This window comes from Cebidichthys violaceus, unplaced genomic scaffold, assembly GCF_023349555.1.
Source record: "Cebidichthys violaceus isolate CVI_PGR_0920_01 unplaced genomic scaffold, fCebVio1.0.p SCAF_5, whole genome shotgun sequence".
Lineage (NCBI taxonomy): Eukaryota > Metazoa > Chordata > Actinopteri > Perciformes > Stichaeidae > Cebidichthys > Cebidichthys violaceus.
Window position 1 is genome coordinate 18,811,259 of NW_027176705.1, and position 21,580 is coordinate 18,832,838.

The following is a 21,580-nucleotide window of genomic DNA, read 5'->3' on the forward strand; positions in this document are numbered from 1 at the left end:
CCAAAGTCTGCTGAGGAACCGATTGGAGAAGGCAGTCATTGTATGACAAACTCATTCTCACACACACACACACACACACACACACACACACACACACACACACACACACACACACACACACACACACACAATACAAAACTGGTACTGCAAAATGGCATCGTATCAAATCCAGAACCCCGTACAGAGAGACGAACACAATGGAACATGGACCACAACTGAAATATGGTGGCGATGATTCTGGCATGATTTCCACAAAAAGTTTATTTTCTCTCACATCTAGGCATACTGTATTATCAAAATAATTAGTGAGTCGAAAGGGGGGGGGGTGGGGGGTGTGGGGGAGGGGGTGGGCTGCACCCTGAATGTAACATCAAAAGACTTAGCAGTAATAGTCAAATCAATTAGATTCAAGACATCGGTAAACTACTTCTGGACCTACAGTCAGAAACACAGCCCAAACATTTACAAAACTCACATCGTCAAATAGAAAATGAAAGCCTATTCAAACAAATACTGTCTGGTTTTCGTGATAGTTCCATGTCAGCGACTGCCTCTTCTAGAGGAAACGGCCCACTCAAGTGTCACTGAGAAGACTGAGGGCCGTACCTGTGTGCACCAAGAGACACCCGACCCTCCCCAAGAACAGGCCACTTCAGACGAGCCTCACCAAAATAAAAGTTTAGTGTCGGGAGCTTTCAAAAATGGCCGTCAAAGTAGAACATAACAGGAAGTAACCTCAGGAGTATTCTAAGTATATATATATCATCCCCAAAATCTGTAGTGATTGACAAAATAATATCACGCGTAAACTTTGTGACAACTGATGACCAACTGGAAAATACAAAAGTGGTCGGCACAGACATGGGCACCATTAAACAAATATCAATCAATGCAGCATTCGATGGATTAAGGCCCCTATAAGCTAGGCGATAAGAGCGATCTGACGGGCGCCACGTTGTGTGAGACGGTCTCATAAAGTCTTAGTTGCAAATCTGCAATGTCGGGTTTTTGAGGCGCGTCAGATTGTGTGAAGAAGCTTTGGTGGATCTAGGTAGAAATAGAAAAAGACATGTTCAAGCAGAGGTGCGTCATCCACGCTCACGTTTTCATGTTTCAATGCAGCCAGGGAGGAAATCAAATACCGTAGTAATCATATTGCAACGATTTTGTAGTGTTGACTGTTGGTGCTGTTATAAAATATTTAGACGATGGGAAAAAAAAAATAAAAAATGCAGTAATGTCGATATAATGACGAAATGGGTAAAGACAAATAGAACAGTCTGGTAAGATGGTCACATCACCACTGTCAGAAAACCAACATATTATGCCATATCCGAGATCTAAGACAATAACTAGTCTCACATCACAATATCGATATAATATCGATATTTTGCTCCACCTCAGAGGAAATGCACTCGCTGGTTTGTGAGACCTCAGGGATGCACACACAGGTTTTGTGGACACACAGTGTAAAAGGGGGGGCCTTTAGGAACCCAGAGGACACCAGACAGCATCCTTCACATTCAGGCAAAACCCAGAATGCATTTTGGAGGAGCCGTTAAAACAGGACCGGTTCTGTCAACCTGCTACTCCCCTCACTGTAGAAGGCAGACTTTGACGGATGCAGCCCACTGAACTAGGACACGCGAGCGTGTCTTTGCGGTGCGTTCAATGCAGCTCCCCTAACCTAGACACTCGCCACCCATCTTCCTATCGGACCAGAATGTGCACTTTTCACCAAAACGTCTCGATCCAAAGCTGCAGACAAATCCAAACATGAGAATGACACTGACATGGTAATGCAGGTGAACATTGTGAGAATGGATTCGTGAATACAACATTTTAGGAAAACAAACTTCAGGTGCAACACAATATCTACTACATGCAGAGACACAGAAAAAAATATATATATATATATTTCCTGTGGCATGGGGGACCATTTAGATCCCAAATCCTATATTTTATTTTGAATTGTCAAAATGAAAAATTCACAGTATAATCTCCACAACAGAGTTAACCTGCAAGAGATGATGAATTTGAAGAAAGCACCCAACATTTCTGCCATAAAGATCTAATGTTGATTCCAAATTATTCTCACACAACAGTTCTTTAACTCAGAAAACACACACAAAAAAAAAAAAAAAAAAAAAAAAAAAAAATACTTGAGTCACACCAAACAGATCACAATACTTTCCGAACTTTAAATACATTAAGAATACCAGAGATCATTGCTTAAATAAATTCTACAAAAATATCTGTTGTACATGTAATATATTTACATTGACTGTAGCTTGTGGCGATTGTGTCAGTGTTCTCCAAATCATTCATGATGCCGTCAAACAGCTGCTTCCAGAACAGGGTTCCGTCACAGAGCGTTCAAATGTCGACACATGGTGTCGACACGGATCGATTCATAGTCGACTGGTAGCGTCACATTATTACTTCTACCCATCAAACTTAAATATTCCAAAAATCATTTCAACCGCACCTTATATTCTTGCTTGTTATTATGAAATGAGTGCAAGTTATTGTCCCCATATGAGGGGAAAAAAACACACTTGAGCAACGTTTGAGTAAATCTAAGCCTTTGACTGATCCACTCTCTGATTTTGTTGCAGCAGTCCCAAAAACGCCAGACGCATGTATTCCTTTGGCCCTAGTTCAACGATTGGACGGTTTACCCGCCTGCATCTTCAGCGCCACGCTTCTTCTTTCCGTTCAAAGCGGGATTGCAAAACGTTAACGCTGCTTTTCGTTCTTCCGTCACAGCTAGCTTAGCTCTGACTGGAAGAACAGCTGTAGGCTAAATAAGTCATTTGAGCAAAGATGCAGGCGGCGATTCAGAGGGTTTTGGAACCAGGCTATTTTGGGGAATTTATGTAAGTAATAATTTATTTCAGGTTCTTATTAACACATTTTCCAAAAGGAATGCACATGATAAAGAATAAATAACAATAGGCATTAAATTAAATGGAAAAAAAAGAAAAGAAAAAAAAAGGCCAAAACAACCAAAATTGATCTCACTATTTGGTGATGAAACAAAATCAGGGAGTTTTAATTTTCAAGTGTTTTTTTTAAAAAAGCTAGCATTACCCAAGTAGCTCCACACTTCGCTGATTTGAGTCATAAAGAAAGTTTGACTTTAGCTTCCTGTAGCTAAAAAAAAAAAAAAAAAGGACATGGCGAGTTTGCACTTGATGATGACGAGGACAACACCATGCACATTTTTACAGTGACAACATAAATGGTAATAACGCTAACTGCTAGCTTCTTTTTTTTCAGCCACAAAAAGCAGAAGCGTTGCTCACACGAGACGGGATCCATCAGCCACTGTTCCTAATGTAAGAAGGCTGACATGGAGAACAGGAGCGGAGAACTCTCGGACTGGAGAACCAAGCTAGACACACCCGTGGACATTTCTTCCAGACGACGAGGATAGTGATTGCATAGTCTTTATAGACGGTAGAGTTTTGAAGTCAGCCTCTCCTCTTCTGCTGTTGTTGCCTTCACACGTTGTCAAACTTGTGTTTTAAATAGTCTTTCATAACCTTTGCAATTGGTAGATCCTCCAACAGCTTCAAGCTCTGAAGGCCAATGCAGTGACGGATCTTTATGCGACACAAGTCTTGTAGAGTCCGAGGTTGTCCTGAAGGAGGAACAGAAACCGTTATCACACAGTGGATTAATGCTCATTACTACGGCCTGACCCGTTCATGGCTGGAATGATTTTTTGGCTTATTGCAGACAAGTCATTATTGGTATTTATGTTGGGAAAATAGTAGCAAGAAATGAAAATTTGGAAAGCCAAAAGACAGGTGCTTGAGCTATCACTGATGTCCATTTTGCATAGTTTGTCCACAGGAGAGCACTGAGAACAGTCAAACCTATACGAGCCTGACAAACAGTTCCTTGACACTATAAGAAGGACGGCCTCTAGAAGACGCACGCTTGCGGTACATCTGTTCCTAAATCAGCATCCTAGAAAGCCTCAAAGCTCGCTAATGTCACAGATGGTCGGTAGAGTGGAAGCCATGGTGGAAGTAGTTAAAGAGCGAGCCACCTCGCTTCTGTCTCATCTCTGTAGAGTCGCACGTGCTCAGTACCGAGCGGGCAGCTGCTAGCGAAGCGTAAACAGAGCTTGTTGTGTTATCCGTGTGGTATCGTAGTCAAGGTTGTTGAGGGGATTTCCATGTTGTATATCGAAGAGCAAAAGCATTAAAGGATGGCAGCACAAGTGTGGACCACCTACCTGCTGCCTGCACGCAGCTGACGGTGCTCACAGCGCTACAAGTGCAAACGAAGGGCACAGAGCTAACGGCGTTAGCTTCGTGCTACGCTTCCAAGATGACATCGGGAGTCAGGGTGAGGTTATCAGCTGTAACTGCTGTATGAGCGCAGTGCACATGTAATGTAATGTAATGTAACGTAATGCACAGCGGTGACCATAAGCTGACCAGTGGGGCACGCTCACTAACATCTGCGTATCCTCATACAACGGTTTGTACAACTTGTCATTTTTTAGCGCGTTTTCTTTTGAAATCCAGCAACACGTGTCTATTCGCGCTCGTTACATGCATAGGGTCTTTTGAAATTAGCTTCCGCCTTAACAGTAAACAACTTCGTTAGGTTTAGGTGACAAAACTACTTGGTGAGGTTTTGGAACAATTTCACTCCTCGATGAAATTCACGGAGCGATGATGTCATGAACCCACACAAGTCTAGTTTCCCGGGATGTGTGGGACTTCCACAACATGTACAAAGCAGCAATCGTGGTTATTTCTTCCACGGTGGTGGAAATAAATGACTTGGTTGATAACGGTTTCCATGGAGATAAGCCCCTCCCACTCGTCTAGCGCGAATGAAGCGAAGGATGCAAATAAACACAAATGATCCCGCGATCAAACTCCCGCAAGTAACGCAACGCGACCCTTTTTTTTTTTTTTTTTTTTTTACGAAACGAGGTTGAATTTGCTGAGCTGTCGCACCGTAAATACGTCATCACTGGCATCAACCAATCACATTGAGTGGAACGGGTTGAGTCCCACATATACTGTATATACACATATACTGTGCATATATAATATAGTAACTTTATTACTTCTTTAAACTTCGACAATGTCAACACAGACCAGATCCAGTCCTTTTGTTCTTACCTTTCAAAATAAAAGCCCTAGATATATATATATATACACATGGATTTCTATTCTTCTGTTCATTTGTGTTCTCTTTTTAAAAAATGATTTAGTAGGTGAAGCCTTTTCTCATTGAAATTCACTGATAGCAAAAATTCACTGATAGAATACATATATATATATATATATATATATATATATATATATATATATATATATATATATATATGTATTCTATTCTCATATCGTCACGCCCCACTCCTCAGGTCAACAGGCTGCTGGAGTCATGACTCTACAGGAGGCAGCATTATGCCTTTCTTAATGATTCATTGACTTTGAAGATCAAAAATCTAGACCTGTTTTTAAAAAACCATGTCGAGTATGTGTAAGACTTTGGCTTTGCCTGAAGTTGGAACCTTTGAATGAGGACGGTTGTACACGTTACAGTATTGGACATGAGAGCGAGGGGAAGCAACGCTGACGTGTGCAGCGGTTGCAAAGGGCTGGGTGTCCGTCCCACAGTGCGGGACAAGCCTTTCATGGCATACGAGTTAATCCAGGAGGCAGAGGTGTAATCAATAACCCACAGATATGTGATCTGGCTGAGGGATTGGAGTCTCTGAAAGGACTTGTCTGAATCAGTATCTTTGATATCAAAGTGCAGGGGGGCAGTGGAGGAATGCAGCCATTGTTCCCCGGATCACAATGCTCCAGGTAATGTTCCTCCACCCCGGGATTGTTCTGTGACTGAACACTAGTCATTATAACCTTGTGCTGGCACGCAGCCACCTTCAACCCTTTACGTCTTTCCACCGTTTTTCCTCCTCACAACCGCCAATACAAACTTTTTTCTTTGTGCTAAACTGGTAATCCTTTTCTACACTCCGTTCACTTTCACAGAGTTCTCAGTTGTACTCACACTGCAAGTCCCAATGTCTCAGTACTAGGGGTGTATATCACAGGTTACATTATATCATATCCATTCTTTGGACAATAGGGGTGCAGCAGATCCTAAAACTCATGATTTGGATTGTATCACACTTTTGAGTCAAGGAGCAGCACAAACGAATAAAGGGAGCAAACTGCCCATCATCGACGATCCATATCCAAAAATCATTTCAACTATTAGTAGATTTAATGATGTATCATAGGCTGCTTAGAGCTAGTGTTAGGAAGTTAAACAGGTCATAAATTCATCGCTAATATTCATCTTTATTGCTGCAAAAACATCTTCAAACTATTATATTTGAACACATCACGATGACGTTGTAATTTACCTTCGCCCAGTACTCGTTTTTACTGAACAGAGCCTGAACACATCATAATGGAACGAGTAATGAAACCTAGGAACATTAGCTGTTAGCATCCGTGATGCAAAGGCTACCGGCTCCCCTCCTGCTCACTTGTTGTCCACAAGGTAACATCAGGGGTCGCATAGAATTATGAATCCGAGTTAGAGTTAATGGATCCGCGTTACACCGCTATTGGAAGTCCTTTTACCATATGAGCCGTAGCTTTAGAACCAACACCGGCTCCAGACGGGTTGTGAGTGTGCAGGTTACAGCTTCACGTGGCGGCATTATTTATGCGAGTGCATTATTACAGACTGAAACATCAGCCTCTGTCAAATAGACGTCTCTGCCTCCTAAGTGTCAAAGGTCAACCTGACTGGACCCGGGTCGTATTTAAGTAACTATAAGTAAAATATGAATAAATACCACGATTCAAAAAGACTCCGTTACAAGTAAAAGTAAAACTTTCAAAATCTTACTTAAGAAAAAGTATGTAACTAAATAATAAAAGACATAAAAAGTATAAAAGTTAAAGTACTCACTATGCAGCCAAATGGGCTCTTCAGTTGTTATATTATTATATATTATACTAGTGGGTTATTATTATTGCAGTAACATCTAATCTACTTTAATAACAATGCATTGTACTTCGTGTACTCGTGAATAAACGTAGTGAAGTAAAAAGTACAATATTCCCTATAAAATGTAGGAAAGTAGCATCACAACTGTACTTAAGTAGAGTATTTGAGTAAATGTACTTAGTTACATTCCACCACTGATTAATACAGAACATGTGTAGACCTGTGGAAATCAGCTATTCAAGCACATCTGCAGACAATTTCTTTTGTCCCACATTTAAGTTTCAAAAGATATCAAAATAATAATTGCAGAAAATGACTTGATGACTAATTTAATAATGATTTTTTTTGTGGTTCTATCAAGTATATTCAATACCGCTGGAGTTTTTAAATGTTGGTGAGAAAAAAACATTTTATGACTTATGTGTTATTATTACTATTCATAAAGGTCAACTAGCTGTTGAATTGCTTTAACTCGGAGTGAACAGGGAGCTATACGGAGTGCGATGGGACATGTAGTGTGTTGGTGAGACTCACTGGTGGCTTCCTGGAGGAAGTCCAGACAGGGCCGGCTGATCCCAGACATGCTCCCGGATACAGCCACCGGTGTCTGGCCCTCGTAGTTCCTGGTGTTGGCGTCGGCCCCGTACGCGTACAGCATCTGGGCGCACAGCACGTCGTCCCTGAGGGCGGACAGGTGCAGGGGCGTCTGGCCGTCTTCGAGGCGTCCCAGATTGGTGTCCGCTCCCCGCTGCAGGAACATGCGGCAGTACGAGTGATTCCCTTTGATGACGGCGTATCGCAACAGGAAGCCGTTCTGAATGTCAATGTTGGCACTGTGGTCCAGAAGGATCCGCACGCAACTGGAGCGCTCGCGGATGATGGCCAACTGCAGCGGCGTGGTCCCTTTGTCACTCAGGGGGTCCACCTCGGCCCTGAACTCGAGGAGGAGGCGCACGAACGAGTCTCGGCCGTAGTGGGCGGCCACGTGCAACGGCGTCCAGCCGTCGTTGCTTTTCGCATTTATGATGTCGCTGCGAAACTCGGATTCCAGCATCAGCCGGGCGATGCGCGCTCTGCCATGCATGGCGGCGTAGTGAAGAGCGGTGAAGCCGCCGATAAAGTCCTTCACTGTGGGGTCGGCTGCACAGAGGAGAGAGGAAGGAGTTGAAATGAGAGGAACATCCAGAACTACAAGGAGCTACTTTTATCAATACTAGAATTTTTTAAAAACAAGTACATTCAGAACAGGATTAGAAGTTATTTATAATTTAGATATAACTCAATGTTTGGCAAAAAAATTTAGATATAATTAAAGCTACAGGAAACTTTAGTAACGTTTGAACAAAACAGGTGTTTCTGTAGCACCAGCTGTAGAAACGTCATCAATTACTCGTTCTTTATTTCCTCCTTCACATGTCCATGCTGCATAATTGCAATATTGGAGTTACAGGTTTCAATTATGATTAGCAAAGCTCGATTTTGCAGAAAAATCTGATATGTTACTATTGCTATTATTGATATTTTTATTGTCACTTGCGCTCCATGTATCTGCTTTTCTTGTCGTGTGAAGCACTTTGTAACGTCTGTATTGAAAAGTGCTGTAACCCTTTGATAATGATCACGTACACCATGCTTTATAAACATACTTGTGCTGCATTATAATCAGCTGATAGCACTGTATAATGCTGTAATGTATAATCATAGTCAGAATGCTTTAGAACAATAACTATAACACATTATTAAGCATTTTATAATGATTATTTAGGGCAGGTATCATAAGACGTCATCATTACTGGTTACTGACCAGTACTAGAACTGAAGTATAATGACCATAGCTGTAATTCTATAATGTCCTCTGGTTTCCTGTTATAATGCATTACAAAGTGAATATGAGTTACTATAAGTGGTTATTGTTTGCTTTAGTGATATATCAAAGCTTTCTAAGTTTACTGATCGTAGTTTAAACATCAGTCTGTCGCCTTTTATAGTGTCATATATATATATATATATATATATATATATATATATATATATATATATATATATATATATATATATATATATATATATATATACACACACACATATATACACACATCCTCATATATAGATTTAGAAAACTAAATATTCGACATCACATATTGTAAGGACTATTTCCTGTGTGACATCATGTTATATGTTATTTTTCAACTGGAACGGCTTTCAACCGACACGGAGGCGAATGAACGGCCGTCTCTTCCAGTGAAATAACGACCTCTAGTGTTAAGACCTAGTATGACATGACGCTCACCACCAGATGAAGCCAAGCTCAACAGCAAGACGGAAAAAAAAGAAAAAGAAAAGACAAAGCCTCTGACCTCCATGCTCCAGAAAGACGCGAACACATCTCTCTTTTCCTTTGGCGGCGGAGAAGTGGAGCAGCGTCCAGCCGTTGGCGTCCCGGATCTTCGGCGAGTATCCTTGCTCCAGCATTCTCCGGACCGTGCAGACGTCCCCCGCCGCCACTGCAGCCTGGATCTGCAGCTCCTCATGAAGCTCAGGGTTCCTTCTGCAGTGATGGTTCAGCATCCTGTCACATTTCACAAAGGGAATGTTCATCTGTACTTAACCTCCGTTAGGAAAAAGAAAAATCAGTGAACGCTAGGGATGGGTATCGTTTGGGGTTTTTCCGATACCGGTGCTAAAACGATACTTTTAAAACGATACCGGTGCCTAAACCGATACTTTGCAATTTGTTTTATTCAAATTGAACAATATATTAACTGTTTGAAGTATACTATAAATATAAATAAATACAAAACACTTGGCTTCAAACCACAGCTTCAAACTTTTTTTGGACACCGGTTGTTTTCAGTACCCAACCCTAGTGAACGCATTCTGCATGTCTTGGGGGAACTGGGTGGGTACGCTAGCTTCGGACTCGGCTGCCAAGGGTCGGTGACCTCACTGTTGTGCTGTGAAAATGTTCTCCCATCCAAAATAATATTCATATTTCACAATATATGCCAGTGCTATTTAAACTGGAATCGAAAACATTGTCTAATGCACCCCTGGTGGACAGGTGCTTAGGAGCTAGTGCGCTAAGACTTCACACACACACACTCACACACTCCTTTACCACAGTCAGGCCCGTTTGGTTAAAACGTCTCTAACGTCGTGTTCGCGTTCATACGGTGAGTGACTTGATCACAGGCCGACTGTTTCCTGGTTAGAAGAATGTTTGTGAGGAATAAGATCCACTCTGAGACTGTACAACACGAGTGGACCGACGTACACGCTGGCATGGGCTCGTCCCTTTTTACGCTGCTAATAATGAAATTGGATGCGGTAGACAATATCAGTGACTGCCAAAGAAATGGAAATGTGGAAAAAAAATATACAGTTTGCGTCATTTAGTCTAGTGCCACTTTTAATTGTCTCTGATTTTTTTTATAAAAAGGTAAATCAAATCATAGAACATCTACAATAATGACTCTGTCTCCTTACAATCCACTGCAGCATCAATATTCTGTCTGCTTACATTACAGCTGCAAAGGGAATTGGTCTTACAGAACATCTGATCTTTTTTTTCCCTCTTCACTCACAGCCTCGGTTGGGTGAACCGGTTTTTGTGGCACATGCCTATTATAACAAAGTGACACACTGACCTTATGTCTGCAGGTATTAATCTTGTTCCGCTGCATTACTTCATACAGACATGTTGTACATTTGACCTTTTTTTCCCCCGGTTTGTTAGATAACCAGTAAGCTTCTTTCTGGAGTCAAAAATTGAGACGCCTTCTAAATGGAATTACACAGCTCAGTTTGACACCTATGCAAGAGTTGTCTTTATGTCATACATGGTGAGAAATTAACAAATGCATACAAAAGAATGGATAATCCTTATAGGGAACTATATGAGCTTTAAGTTCAGTTGAATATGTGTACAGCAGGTTTAACTTCAGGGATCTCTAGCGCCATTAAGGTGATTTAAAACAGGACAAAGCAGCTGGATTTAGACTGAAGCAGAAGCTCTGCTTCATGCGTTCGCATGGCAGCGAGGGTGTGTGTGTGTGAGATTCACTTTGTCTTCTACCCATGTCCACACAGATCCAAGTGTCCAGTGCAGACCGACCACAAGCTGCCTGACAACATGTAAAACCTTCTGGACTTTAAGCGTGGCCCACACGAGTATTTAGGTGAACACGTCCACCTATGCATACACCCGGTGTCCTATAAACAGATCTGTGCACGCATACGTTGTCCGGGTACTTTTTGCAGTTTATCCGGCCCCTAAATCTTTGTTGCGATGTAGACTGCAGGTTCGGAGGACATGGAGTTTCAGAGACCACGCGGTTTTTGTTCCAGACTCAAATAGTTTTTGTTGTTGAGAGAAATGACTTATTTGAAGTATTTGAACTTATTCTAAAGTAAAAAAAACGTATTTACCTTTTGACAAGCTGAAGAGACGGGCTTCTCTTAGTCATATCGGAGCTGCACCTGTAGATATACAGCTGCACTGAGAGGCTGAGACAGGACCAGCACAGCAGTCTTCAGCTGGTTCTCCTGCAACACACAAACACACTGTCAGCAAAAAGGTGGGAAGCTGGATAGAAACACAGAAGTGATTTAATAATAATAATAATCTGTAATTTGATGTATTGTCGACCTCTTAACGTCACACAATAGTGTGGATTTGTTGTGCATACATTATTACTAGTACTATTAATAATAACAGAACCATTACCGTTAAATGACAGGGATGCCAAATGAGAGGAATGCTGCAAATTCTCAACTTGCTAATAAAAAAAAGAGCTCAGGTTTGAAATGAAGCTAACGCCTTACTGATCAAATCAAAGCAGTAGCACGTTGCAGGCAGAACACCCAGCATGCCCTGGTCGTCACATCTCACACTACCGTCACCTTTTAGTTGTTAGCTTCACCAGTAGATGAAAAAACAATGGACAATAGAATGGCTTTACTTGCTAAGATAACCAACAATACAAACCACGCACAAGTAAAACATGAAGATAACTAACAAAAGCCGACGCAGCCAAACGGGCAGATAAAGACAGTAAGTTCCACACGTTGCAGACAATGTAATAAATGAAAGATTCTTTGACAAAACCCTCGATTTTCAGGCTGTATCCCAGGCTGGTAACTGTTAGCTAACGCTGGCTAGCCAGCCAGCTAACAAACTCACTAACGCTAGCTTGCTAGCTTGTGCTGACTTTTTGTTACGTTACTTGCTGTACTGGGTAACTACAGATAAAACCCCAACACACAGCGTACATCGGTACTAAAGTTGACTCTACACATTTACTGACAAACACAACAGCTTTGACACAATAAAACAAAGACTTAACATACTTGACAGACGCTGAGCCGACGTTTAACTTAGCCAATCAGCTTCCAGACAGGAAGAATTGGAGTTGTCAAAGCTGCATATTTCTGTTCCTTTCAACTAAAGTCCATCACTTAACAGCAATAATGTCTATTAAAACTTCCCTAAATGTCAGTCGCAGCAATGTTGCGCATCATTTCGCTGTTGAACAATCCGCTTTAACAACAAAGTCTCTCTGTGAACACATCAGTTTGACCCAAGCAGCAAAAACAATACGATTTCCGGCGTCTCCAGTCCTTCAGAATAAAACACCAAATCTAAACTGACCACAAAACGTAGAATTCGCAAAAACATTAGAAGAAGAACTACAACAAAACAAACAAGAAGCAAACAGTGATTAACATACAGGATACACATTGTGGAGGTAACAGAAATTCGGAATGTTGGACATATACTAAATATTCTGTTAAATATTCTGGGATTTGGATGAATATTGTGACCAGTGGTGGAAAATGCTTTACTTGAGTTACAGTACAAGGCTATTACCACACTGCAAAAACACTTTATTATAAATAAAGGGATCCTCTGTTGCTCTCTTAGATTGAAAAAAATTTAGTAACATGCCCACTTAGATTTATTTAATCCACATCACAATATTTATTTAGTTCAACCAACAGTCCAGACTTTGACATTATTACTAATTAATTACAATAATAATCTTTATTGAAAGGAAAGCAGCAAATCTACAAATTTGGGAAGCCTGAACCAATACATTTTTTTTTTGACATGCAAAATGACCTCAAATATCAAAATACTTTACAATTAATTTTCAGTAAACCGACTAATTGTTTCAGCTGTACCTGTAGACACTGCTAGGTAGTTTAATTTACAAGAAAACTTCATATTTCATAAACTCTATTTATGTTTTGTATTCCCAAATCTTCAAAAGTAACTAGTAACTAAAGTTAAAGTGAAGCAAAAAGTACAGTATTTCCTAAAATGTAGTCGAGGAGAAATAGAAGGTGCTGTGAAAAGAAGACTCAAACATGAAGAGGCGCCTACATTTTGTACTAAATAAAATACTTGAGTAAAAGTATTTAGTTAGATAATGACATAGGCCAACATACAGTCTAATCCAACAGTATTACTAACTTGTTCCTGATGGATATCTACAGAACTCAATGTAAATGTTCAACTATAAACAAGAGAAGAGAGTGGTCAGAGATGAAAGTTGATAATATTGGTTACTTAGATCAAGAGCAAATTAGAAGATGCCTTTCTTTGTCATTTGTAACACATCACAGTTCTTGATGGTGTCCCGTCATTACAATTAACAGCAGCTAAGCACAGTCTCCTTATTTTATTTTATTATATCACAAGTTATTTTCTTCTGTTTTGTCTTCGTGAGCATATATGGTTAACAATACTCATGATGCTCCCCATGTTGAGTGTCGGCTACAGTTTGAAAATTTTTACTTCCGGTCATATAAATTCCTATTGAAGAACGTTTATGTCAAAATAAAAGTCTCCCTTATAGAGTTTAACGTTTCCTCATCCTTACACCTTTTATGAACATTGTAATTTAATGTGCCACAGTTACATTTAAGTTCCTTGTTTACCAAAAGATGTATGTTATGTTATGTGCGATCTGGTGTGGCAGTACAGTCCGTGGTGTCTTGGCTTGGGAAGCTGAGCATTTCTGGATCTAGTGTCCGAGCAGACCAAGCACGGACTGCACTGTCCACTGCTCCTGATAGCTACGATGAGTTTAATGTAGAGGCTAAACTTCTCTGTATGCTGCGCTGTACAATTGTTTTATTTTACGGCTCATTTACTACATCCGGTCTTATTTTGTTAACTCTAGGTGACTTGACTCCGGCTGACTTCGGCGTTATTTGCTCCAGCGCTGCTTCCGCGTGTATCACATGGCAGGTTCCACGCGGAAGAGGCAGCATCATGGAGCGCACAGCGAGCAGCGGAGACCGACCCACCATGAGGGAGCGCTTCGACCGTCTGACAGATGCGTACAGATGTTTTCTGACGGGATCGTGTCCCAGCCAAAGGGCCGCGGATGTGGCTGGCCTGATACTGTCCGGGGTGTGTGGACTCGTCCCCGAGGACAGAGCGCGTTCTCTAGCGGAGCATTGCCATGGCAGCAGCGTGGAGCTGACCTGCCTCAGCTTGACTCTGGTGGAGAGGATTACGTCCCGCCTGACGTCTCGGAGCCTGTCTCCAGCAGTCACGTTGTACTGCGTGGAGATGCTGGCGGTGTTGTTTCAAGACCTGGATCTCATGTCACATCTTGTAAGTCACCCTCGCTCCTCGGGCTAACTATAAAAAAAAACACAAATGCATTTTAAACAGCAATACGCGTTTTCTGAAAAGACTTCTATTCCACAGATCCACCAGTTCCAGACTGAGGACCAGATCATCTCACATCTAGCTGCAAAGACCGTATCCACGTGTGTTTTCTATCAGCTCCACCAATCTGTGAGTTGTAACACATGTTTAGTTCATTTAAGAGACGCAAAACAACTGCATAGAGACTCACAACCGCACAAAATGGCTACAAGGAAACACAAAGCAACAATATAAAGATGCTAAACAGCTATAAAGTCTATGTGTTTTACTTTTGGAAAAGGATTAGCAGCAGTTATTTGATCAATATTAGCTTCATATAGTATATGACATATTGTACTAAGTTCCAACATTATATGTGTATAATATATATATATATATATATATATATATATATATATATATATATATATATATATATATATATATATATATATGTACACTTTGATTTCTCAGGGTGCGATCAGTCCTGTCTGGCAGCAGAAGTGTGTGCGGGTGTTTTACAGCTCACCCTCTGGTCCAGAACTGGATGCCTGTCTGTGGTCACTGACTGAAGTCTTGAAAAGACTTCTTAAAGGAGCTCATCAAGGTAAAACCAGGTACTTCTGTCCGTTCATTTAGTGACCCGTAACACTCCGCTGAACTCCGTGGTCATGAGACAGCAGAAGCTCAGATCTCCTCTGCTTGATGTTCCTCTGATCCAGGACCGTTCATCGCTAATCTCCCAAAACCAGGCTCCAGGAAGAGTATTGAAAATGCAGACAATCGACCGTTTGGATGAAATTCCACTGCTAGCTCGGTTCCACGTTTACGAGTGGTGACGTCATTCCGATGCGCTGCAACAGGAAATTAACTGGGACACGTTTGGATTGTTTATGTTTACGGCTGTGAATTGGTCTAATGGATGTTTAAGGTCAAAACCAACGGTGATATTTGAGAGTTATTAACAATAACTTGGTAGCTGAATGGTTTCAGCACGTGTAGCCGCAAAGACGCCGGTTCAATTCCAGCTGGAGACCTGTGTTGCACGTCATCCCCACCTTTTCTCTGCTGTCAGCCTCGTCACTGTGACTGTCCAAGAAAAGCGAAAATGCCAAAAAAATAATCTTAAAAACAAAACAATAATGGTATATTGACTGAAATTCATTGCGACATTAAAGGTGCTCAATGCTAAATTCAGAGCACACCTAATGCCTCCACACGGCTCTCAACATGGAGTCGGCTAGCAGCTAACGGTGCTAACAGAGCTTACAGTGTTTACCTGGGGGGAACCGGAGGGCGGGGCTACGCTTTCACAACGACGCCGTGGGTCTGGACGGCGAATTCAGCTGTAACCGTCGTATGAGAACCATGGGCTAACCAGTGGGACACGCTCACATGCACTCACATGCACTAAAAGGCACGCTCACATGCACTAAAAGGCACAATGATAAAAAAAACAAACAGAGAAAAGCAGTAAATCCTCTTCCTGGAGAAGCAGCATGGTTGGCATTTGTTCATGAATTTAATTAATTAAAGAAATACTTCACACTTCATCATTTGTACATCAATTTATCACCCCGCGTTACCCTGAATTCTTTAAGAACAACGGCAAAACTACATCAAAACATTCATTTATGAACGACTCATTTATCCAGCCGGATGCGCGATACTTCCCAAACACTGACCTGACGGGCCAGATGCTTTGGTACATTTTGAGAGTCCGGCTCAGTCCCAAACTCATGTCTCTTTACTAACACCTTCCTAGGTCAAACTCGTGGCCTTCCGAGCGTGGGACTGTTTATGTGTTGGACGTGTACAACCAGATAAATGACACTTTATTAGGTTATACAGCACGAAAAAACTGTAGCATGCACACTAGTTTCTAGGCTAACTAAGAGCAACAGGAAGGCCAGAGTGGAGCAGTCCGGGTTTCTTGCAGTGATCCTTGTTGAGTGTCCGATCTGTTTCCTTCCATCAGACATCCTTGGGGAACTTCTGGCGGCTCTTGACTCCAGCCTGTGTGCTTTATGCTCCAAGTTTCTCCCTGAAGAGAGAAAAGAGGGAGCACAGTGTTTGGTGGATGTCACCAGCAGCAGACGCTGGGCAACAACATGGTGTCTCCTGCTGGACCTGCTGGAGGTGCTGACTGCATCCAGTTTGACGTGTGCAGCTGGTGTCTGTCTGAAGAGTCAGAGAATCACCCACACTCGCTCCTCAGCGCTGCTGACGACAGTCAGCGGCTCGTCGCGGTATTTCGTCAAAAAGCGAGCGCTGCTGCTCCTGAAGAGAGCGCTGCTGCAGAAGGCTGGAGAGGACTGGGCTTTAGGAGGATCCACTGGGCTGAGATACAAGCGCTTCCACTCTGACATGAACATGCTGGCTCAGAGTGTGCTAACGGCAGTGACTGCTGATTGGTTGCAGAGTGTTCAAGTGGAGTCTGCCTCTTACTTTGGCGGGACCAGACGTGTCAGAGGGCAGGAAGGCCAGAAACCAGACTGTGTGATGCTGAGATCTGTCAGCCTGCTTCTTCTCAAGTCCGTGGAGCTCCACATCCAAACAGCTGGGGCAACAGGTGAGAACCCGTGATGGAAACACGGCTGATGGTGTATGTATTGTGTTTTGATTATGGATTGAGGTCACGTGAGAACAGTTTGAAGGAGTTGGTGATGGGTTTGAAGTGAACTTTAATGCTGAGTGTCAAGACTTTTTGATTGAAGTGGCATTAGTTGCTCCCCCCCCCCCCCCCCCCCCCCGCTGTGAAACAATCAGACAATATTGGTTTATTCTTCTGATTCTCTGTCTGTCTCTCTTTCTCTGTCCCTGTCTGTCTGTGTCTCTTTCTCTCTCTGTCCCTCTCTGTCTGTCTCTCTGTTACTCTCTGTCTCTGTCCCCTCTGTCTGTCTTTCTGTCTCTGTCCCCTCTGTCTGTCTCTCTTTCTCTGTCCCTCTCTTTCTCTGTCCCTCTCTCTCGTTCTGTCCCTGTCTGTCTGTCTGTCTGTCTGTGTGTCTCTCTCTCTCTCTCTCTCTCTCTCTCTCTCTCTGTCCCTCTCTGTCTCTCTCTCTCTCTTGTTGTCTGTTTGTCTGTCTGTCTGTCTGTCTGTCTCTGTCTCGCTCGCTCATTGAACCGAGAGGAGGCGCTCATTTTAAAATGCTGTGTTCACCCAAGTGACGACACATCACACCTTAAAGTTTTCCTTCGTTGCGGTCATGTTACTAAACTTTCATCCCCGTGGGTCAGTAATGCAGTAAGAAAGGAGTTGTGGACGCTCTGTATTGCAGCATTTCCACAGCAGGGGGCGCTCCTCTCATTTGTGAGTGGAGTTACGTGATTCCCCCTCCTGCGTCTTGTCCCCCCAGCAGGAGTGGACAGTGCCACAGAGGTCTATGGCTATCTGCAGAGTCTGTGGGGCTTCCTGAGGCGGTGCGGTGTCCAGCTGACAGAGGTCACCCATCGCTGCTGCTGGGTCGGCCTGCTGTTTGGAGACCAGGACGACGACATGATGGAGGCAGCCAAAGCTTTGTTCTCCATATTCCTCCATCACAGGTACGACAGTAATGCATGCGTCATTTCTTTTTCATCAACGTGCAAACAAAACGAATTGGAAACAGGGACTGTGTAGGATTTGAAGGTGGAGCGACAAGAAGACCATGAGATCAGAGGTCTGAGCTCAGAGCTAGTTACACACTTGACCCGGTGTGAGTGGTACATGGAGCATATGTTCATAGGACCGTACATAAAAAGGTCAATTTCATATCTTTGAACTTGGGACTTATTTTCCCCCGTTTTTTGGGAAGGAGCTCACTGAACTGCTCGTTTCTGCCTGCAGACGGTGCTCTGGGTTGGATGATCTCGCCGTGTCGGAGGCGGCCTGCGCCTCCGGCTGTAACCCTCACTGCCACTTCCTGCTGCTGCTTCAGAGCATCTCCTTCGACCACAGCATCCTCCTCGACTTCCTCATCTCCACCGAAACCTGCTTTCTAGAGTACTTCGTGCGCTACCTCAAGTACCTGCGAGCTGACTGGCGGGGCTTCGCCGCGGCATGCGGGAGAATCGGTTCGCCGGACGGTCGTCTTTCGCCGGCCGCCTCAGCTGGTGGCGACGCGTTGAAGGCGACCTATGAAGGTGAGCCGGATCAAGTCGAAGTCAGCTCCTGCGTCCGGCCCACAGGTGTTATTCCACCAGCGGTAACCACCCGTCCGGCTGCTGGGTTTCACCTCGTCGAGTACGACAGTTCTGACCAGTCTGATCCTGAGAACATGGAGGTTTCTCAGGAGGAACCGGGGCCGTCTGTATGTGAGAAAAGCAGATTTAGTGCCTTGGATGTGAAACAAGAGCTTAGTGGACCGCCGGTACCAATCGGGCACAGACAATATGAGCCATCGGCCTCTGAACTTAACTCCGCACTGGAAAGAAGACGGGAAGGGGAGCGAGCGTCGTCGTGTCCGACCGCGTCGGGACAGCTGACCTGTGAAACTTTAGCCAGAGCAGTGATCTGCATGTCGGAGCTCAGAGAGGTGGTGACGAGGCTGCAGACGAAGAAACTCTTCCCATACAACCCTTCCTCACTCTTAAAGCTCTTAGCACAAGTACAGAACTGTTCCTAGCAATCACATCTGTTACATTTCAATAAATGATAAGGATGTTTAGAACACGTTTTTGTGAAGATAAATCGAAGTGGTCCAGCGTCTGTTAGTCCTCACATGAGTTTACGGCGTGTCCAGGTTGACGGACTACTACAAGCTTAATAACCCCTGAAGGGGAAATTCACTCAAAACAACAAAGAAACTTTATCAAGCAACACAAAAGGGAAATCTTTGCTTCACTGAAAGTGTTTTTCCAGTTTTACGAGAGAAAGCCCTTCAGAGAAGAAGACTATTGTTTGTTTTAGCATATTTTTATCTGGTTGACCGTCCCACCGCCATCAAAGAGCAGCGCACACATGTATGATAAGATCCAATAAGATAATATTAGTTATATTATATTAGTCCCACAGGGGGGACGTTTACAGGATTACAGCAGCAAAGTAGACCTAGTAAAAAAACAAAACAAGTACAATAAATAGTCAAACAGTAAAGGTATAATAAATAAGTAAACAAAAGCTAAAAATACAATATAATCACATTAGTTGGTTGGATACACATTATTGCACATATGAGGTAGGAAATATGAAGTGTTTCTATTGCACAGGTTCTTTATATTGCACATACTGTACATATATTTCACATGAATGAATGTATAATTTGCCGGGGTTTGTTTTTGGTACCTGTGGTCTATTGGGAGCAGTGTTGGTTGTCTAGTCTGACAGCAGCAGGAAGCTGGTACCTGCTTCACACGAGTGAAGCAGCCGGTCACTGAAGGAGCTGCTCGGTGCTGTTAAGCGTCCCGCGTGGGGTTGGGAGGTGTTGTCCATCAGAGGGTGATAGCCTGACCATCATTCTCCTCTCTTCCACCACATCCACTGGATCCAGTGGGCATCCCAGCACCACAGCTGGTCTCCTTCTCCAGTCTGTTCGGTCTGTTCCTGTCGGCGGTCGACATGCTGCTGCCCCCAGCAGACCACTCCGTAAAAAAGATGGTTGATGCCGCCACAGAGTCCAAGAAGGTCCTCAGGAGTGCGGAGTGTCCTCAGCAGATAGTCTGCTCGGTCAAAACTTGTTTTAAAGGGACGGTTCACCCCAAAATCCATTTCTCCTCTTTGCTGTAATGTTATTTATCAGTCTAGATTGTTTAGGAGATATCAGCTGTAGAGAGAGTCATGATCCCACAACGAGGTCTGTGAATTATCTTGAACTGGATCATGACTTCTGGAAAGAGATATTGCTTCTTAAGTTGTCTTTTTTGCACCACAAGCTGAGTGCCTCATGGTTCCATCATATTGTAGAGAAGGAGACATCTCTGCGGCTGATGTGCCCAAAACTCGGCAACCCACACCCAAACAGTCTAGATTAAAAACTACTTTGATAAGGTTGAGCTGCATCTTATCGTCTTTATTAGCTGATGGAGTTGCCACGGCGACCCGGCCCCAGAGGAGGAAGATGGATGAAGTTTGCCAAGTTATCATCATGTGACCTGATTATGGAACTACAGTCATGTGGTCAACAGGCTTTTAAACTGTAGCACTTCACTGATTTCAGCTTCAATATGCCAACTAGTAATAACAGTGAATCTATGCTCCACACATCTGGAACAAAGTCCCAGAAAGCTGCAGGTCTGCAGAGACCCTCAGCTCCTTTAGATCCAGACTGAAGACTTTTCTGTTTGCTGTTGCCTTTGATTGAAACACATTCAAGGATTTTAATCAAGTTCTGCATTTTACTACTGTATTTTATTTATTAAACTGCACTGCAACTATTATTCTGTTTCTAGCTTTGTAATGTTTTAATGACTGTTTTTAATGTTTCAATGAATGTTCTTAATTATTTTTAAATTTCATTATCTTTTGCATTATGTTTTGATGCTTTTAATGGTTTTATGTGAAGCACTTTGAATTGCCTCGTTGTTGAAATGTGCTACACAAATAAACTTGCCTTGCCTCCAGCAGTGATGCTCAATAGTCAAAAAGAATCACTACTGTGGTAATGTGTCAGTCACCATGTGAGGTGGTGAGATGTTCAACAATGTGAGAGCAGTAGAACAGATTGTTGGAGGCATATATATAATATATAAATATATAGATATTATATATAGACATTATATATATAGATATATATTATATATATAGATAATATATCTATCTATATATATATATAGATATTATATATCTATCTATATATATAGATATTATATATATATATCTATATATATAGATATATCTATATATAGATATATATCTATATCTATCTATATTATATATATATTATCTATCTATCTATATCTATAGATATTATATATATATATATATAATATCTATAT

At 42.4% G+C, this 21,580-nt stretch overlaps 2 protein-coding genes across 4 annotated transcripts; one reads left to right on the top strand and one right to left on the bottom strand.

Annotated features, from left to right (window-relative positions):
* Positions 1 to 46: 46 nt before the first annotated feature.
* On the bottom strand, positions 47 to 12,557 carry asb7 (ankyrin repeat and SOCS box containing 7). 2 transcript variants are annotated; one of them, XM_068731069.1, is made up of 5 exons: positions 12,355 to 12,557; positions 11,434 to 11,550; positions 9,363 to 9,574; positions 7,540 to 8,145; positions 47 to 3,646 (listed from the first exon to the last, which is right to left on the bottom strand). In XM_068731069.1, exons 2-5 carry the CDS (start codon positions 11,469 to 11,471, stop codon positions 3,507 to 3,509), a joined length of 996 nt encoding a protein of 331 aa, XP_068587170.1. In that variant the 5' UTR covers positions 11,472 to 11,550; positions 12,355 to 12,557; the 3' UTR covers positions 47 to 3,506. The 2 variants fall into 2 exon arrangements, with proteins under 2 accessions (XP_068587170.1, XP_068587169.1); XM_068731068.1 differs by lacking the exon at positions 12,355 to 12,557 and adding an exon at positions 11,732 to 11,809.
* Positions 12,558 to 14,275: 1,718 nt separating this feature from the next.
* lins1 (lines homolog 1) lies at positions 14,276 to 21,022 on the top strand. Of its 2 annotated transcripts, none has more exons than XM_068731001.1 (6): positions 14,276 to 14,632; positions 14,729 to 14,818; positions 15,143 to 15,275; positions 16,647 to 17,240; positions 18,025 to 18,211; positions 18,495 to 21,022. In XM_068731001.1, the coding sequence occupies exons 1-6, from the start codon at positions 14,285 to 14,287 to the stop codon at positions 19,270 to 19,272; spliced, it is 2,130 nt and encodes a 709-aa protein (XP_068587102.1). In that variant the 5' UTR covers positions 14,276 to 14,284; the 3' UTR covers positions 19,273 to 21,022. The 2 variants fall into 2 exon arrangements, with proteins under 2 accessions (XP_068587102.1, XP_068587103.1); XM_068731002.1 differs by having other exon boundaries at positions 18,028 to 18,211.
* The last annotated feature ends 558 nt before the right edge of the window (positions 21,023 to 21,580 follow it).

Excerpts from the sequence above, each read along its gene's own strand:
- asb7 (XM_068731069.1), bottom strand. The coding sequence starts at position 11,471 with ATGACTAAGAGAAGCCCGTCTCTTCAGCTTGTCAAAAG. Across the intron at positions 9,575-11,433 it reads TCTCTTCAGCTTGTCAAAAG|GATGCTGAACCATCACTGCA; the intron begins GTAAATACGTTT and ends GAAATGTGACAG. Across the intron at positions 3,647-7,539 it reads CTTCCTCCAGGAAGCCACCA|GACAACCTCGGACTCTACAA; the intron begins GTGAGTCTCACC and ends TTCCTCCTTCAG.
- lins1 (XM_068731001.1), top strand. The coding sequence starts at position 14,285 with ATGGAGCGCACAGCGAGCAGCGGAGACCGACCCACCATGAGGGAGCGC. Across the intron at positions 14,819-15,142 it reads TCTATCAGCTCCACCAATCT|GGTGCGATCAGTCCTGTCTG; the intron begins GTGAGTTGTAAC and ends TTGATTTCTCAG. Across the intron at positions 18,212-18,494 it reads TCCATATTCCTCCATCACAG|ACGGTGCTCTGGGTTGGATG; the intron begins GTACGACAGTAA and ends TTCTGCCTGCAG.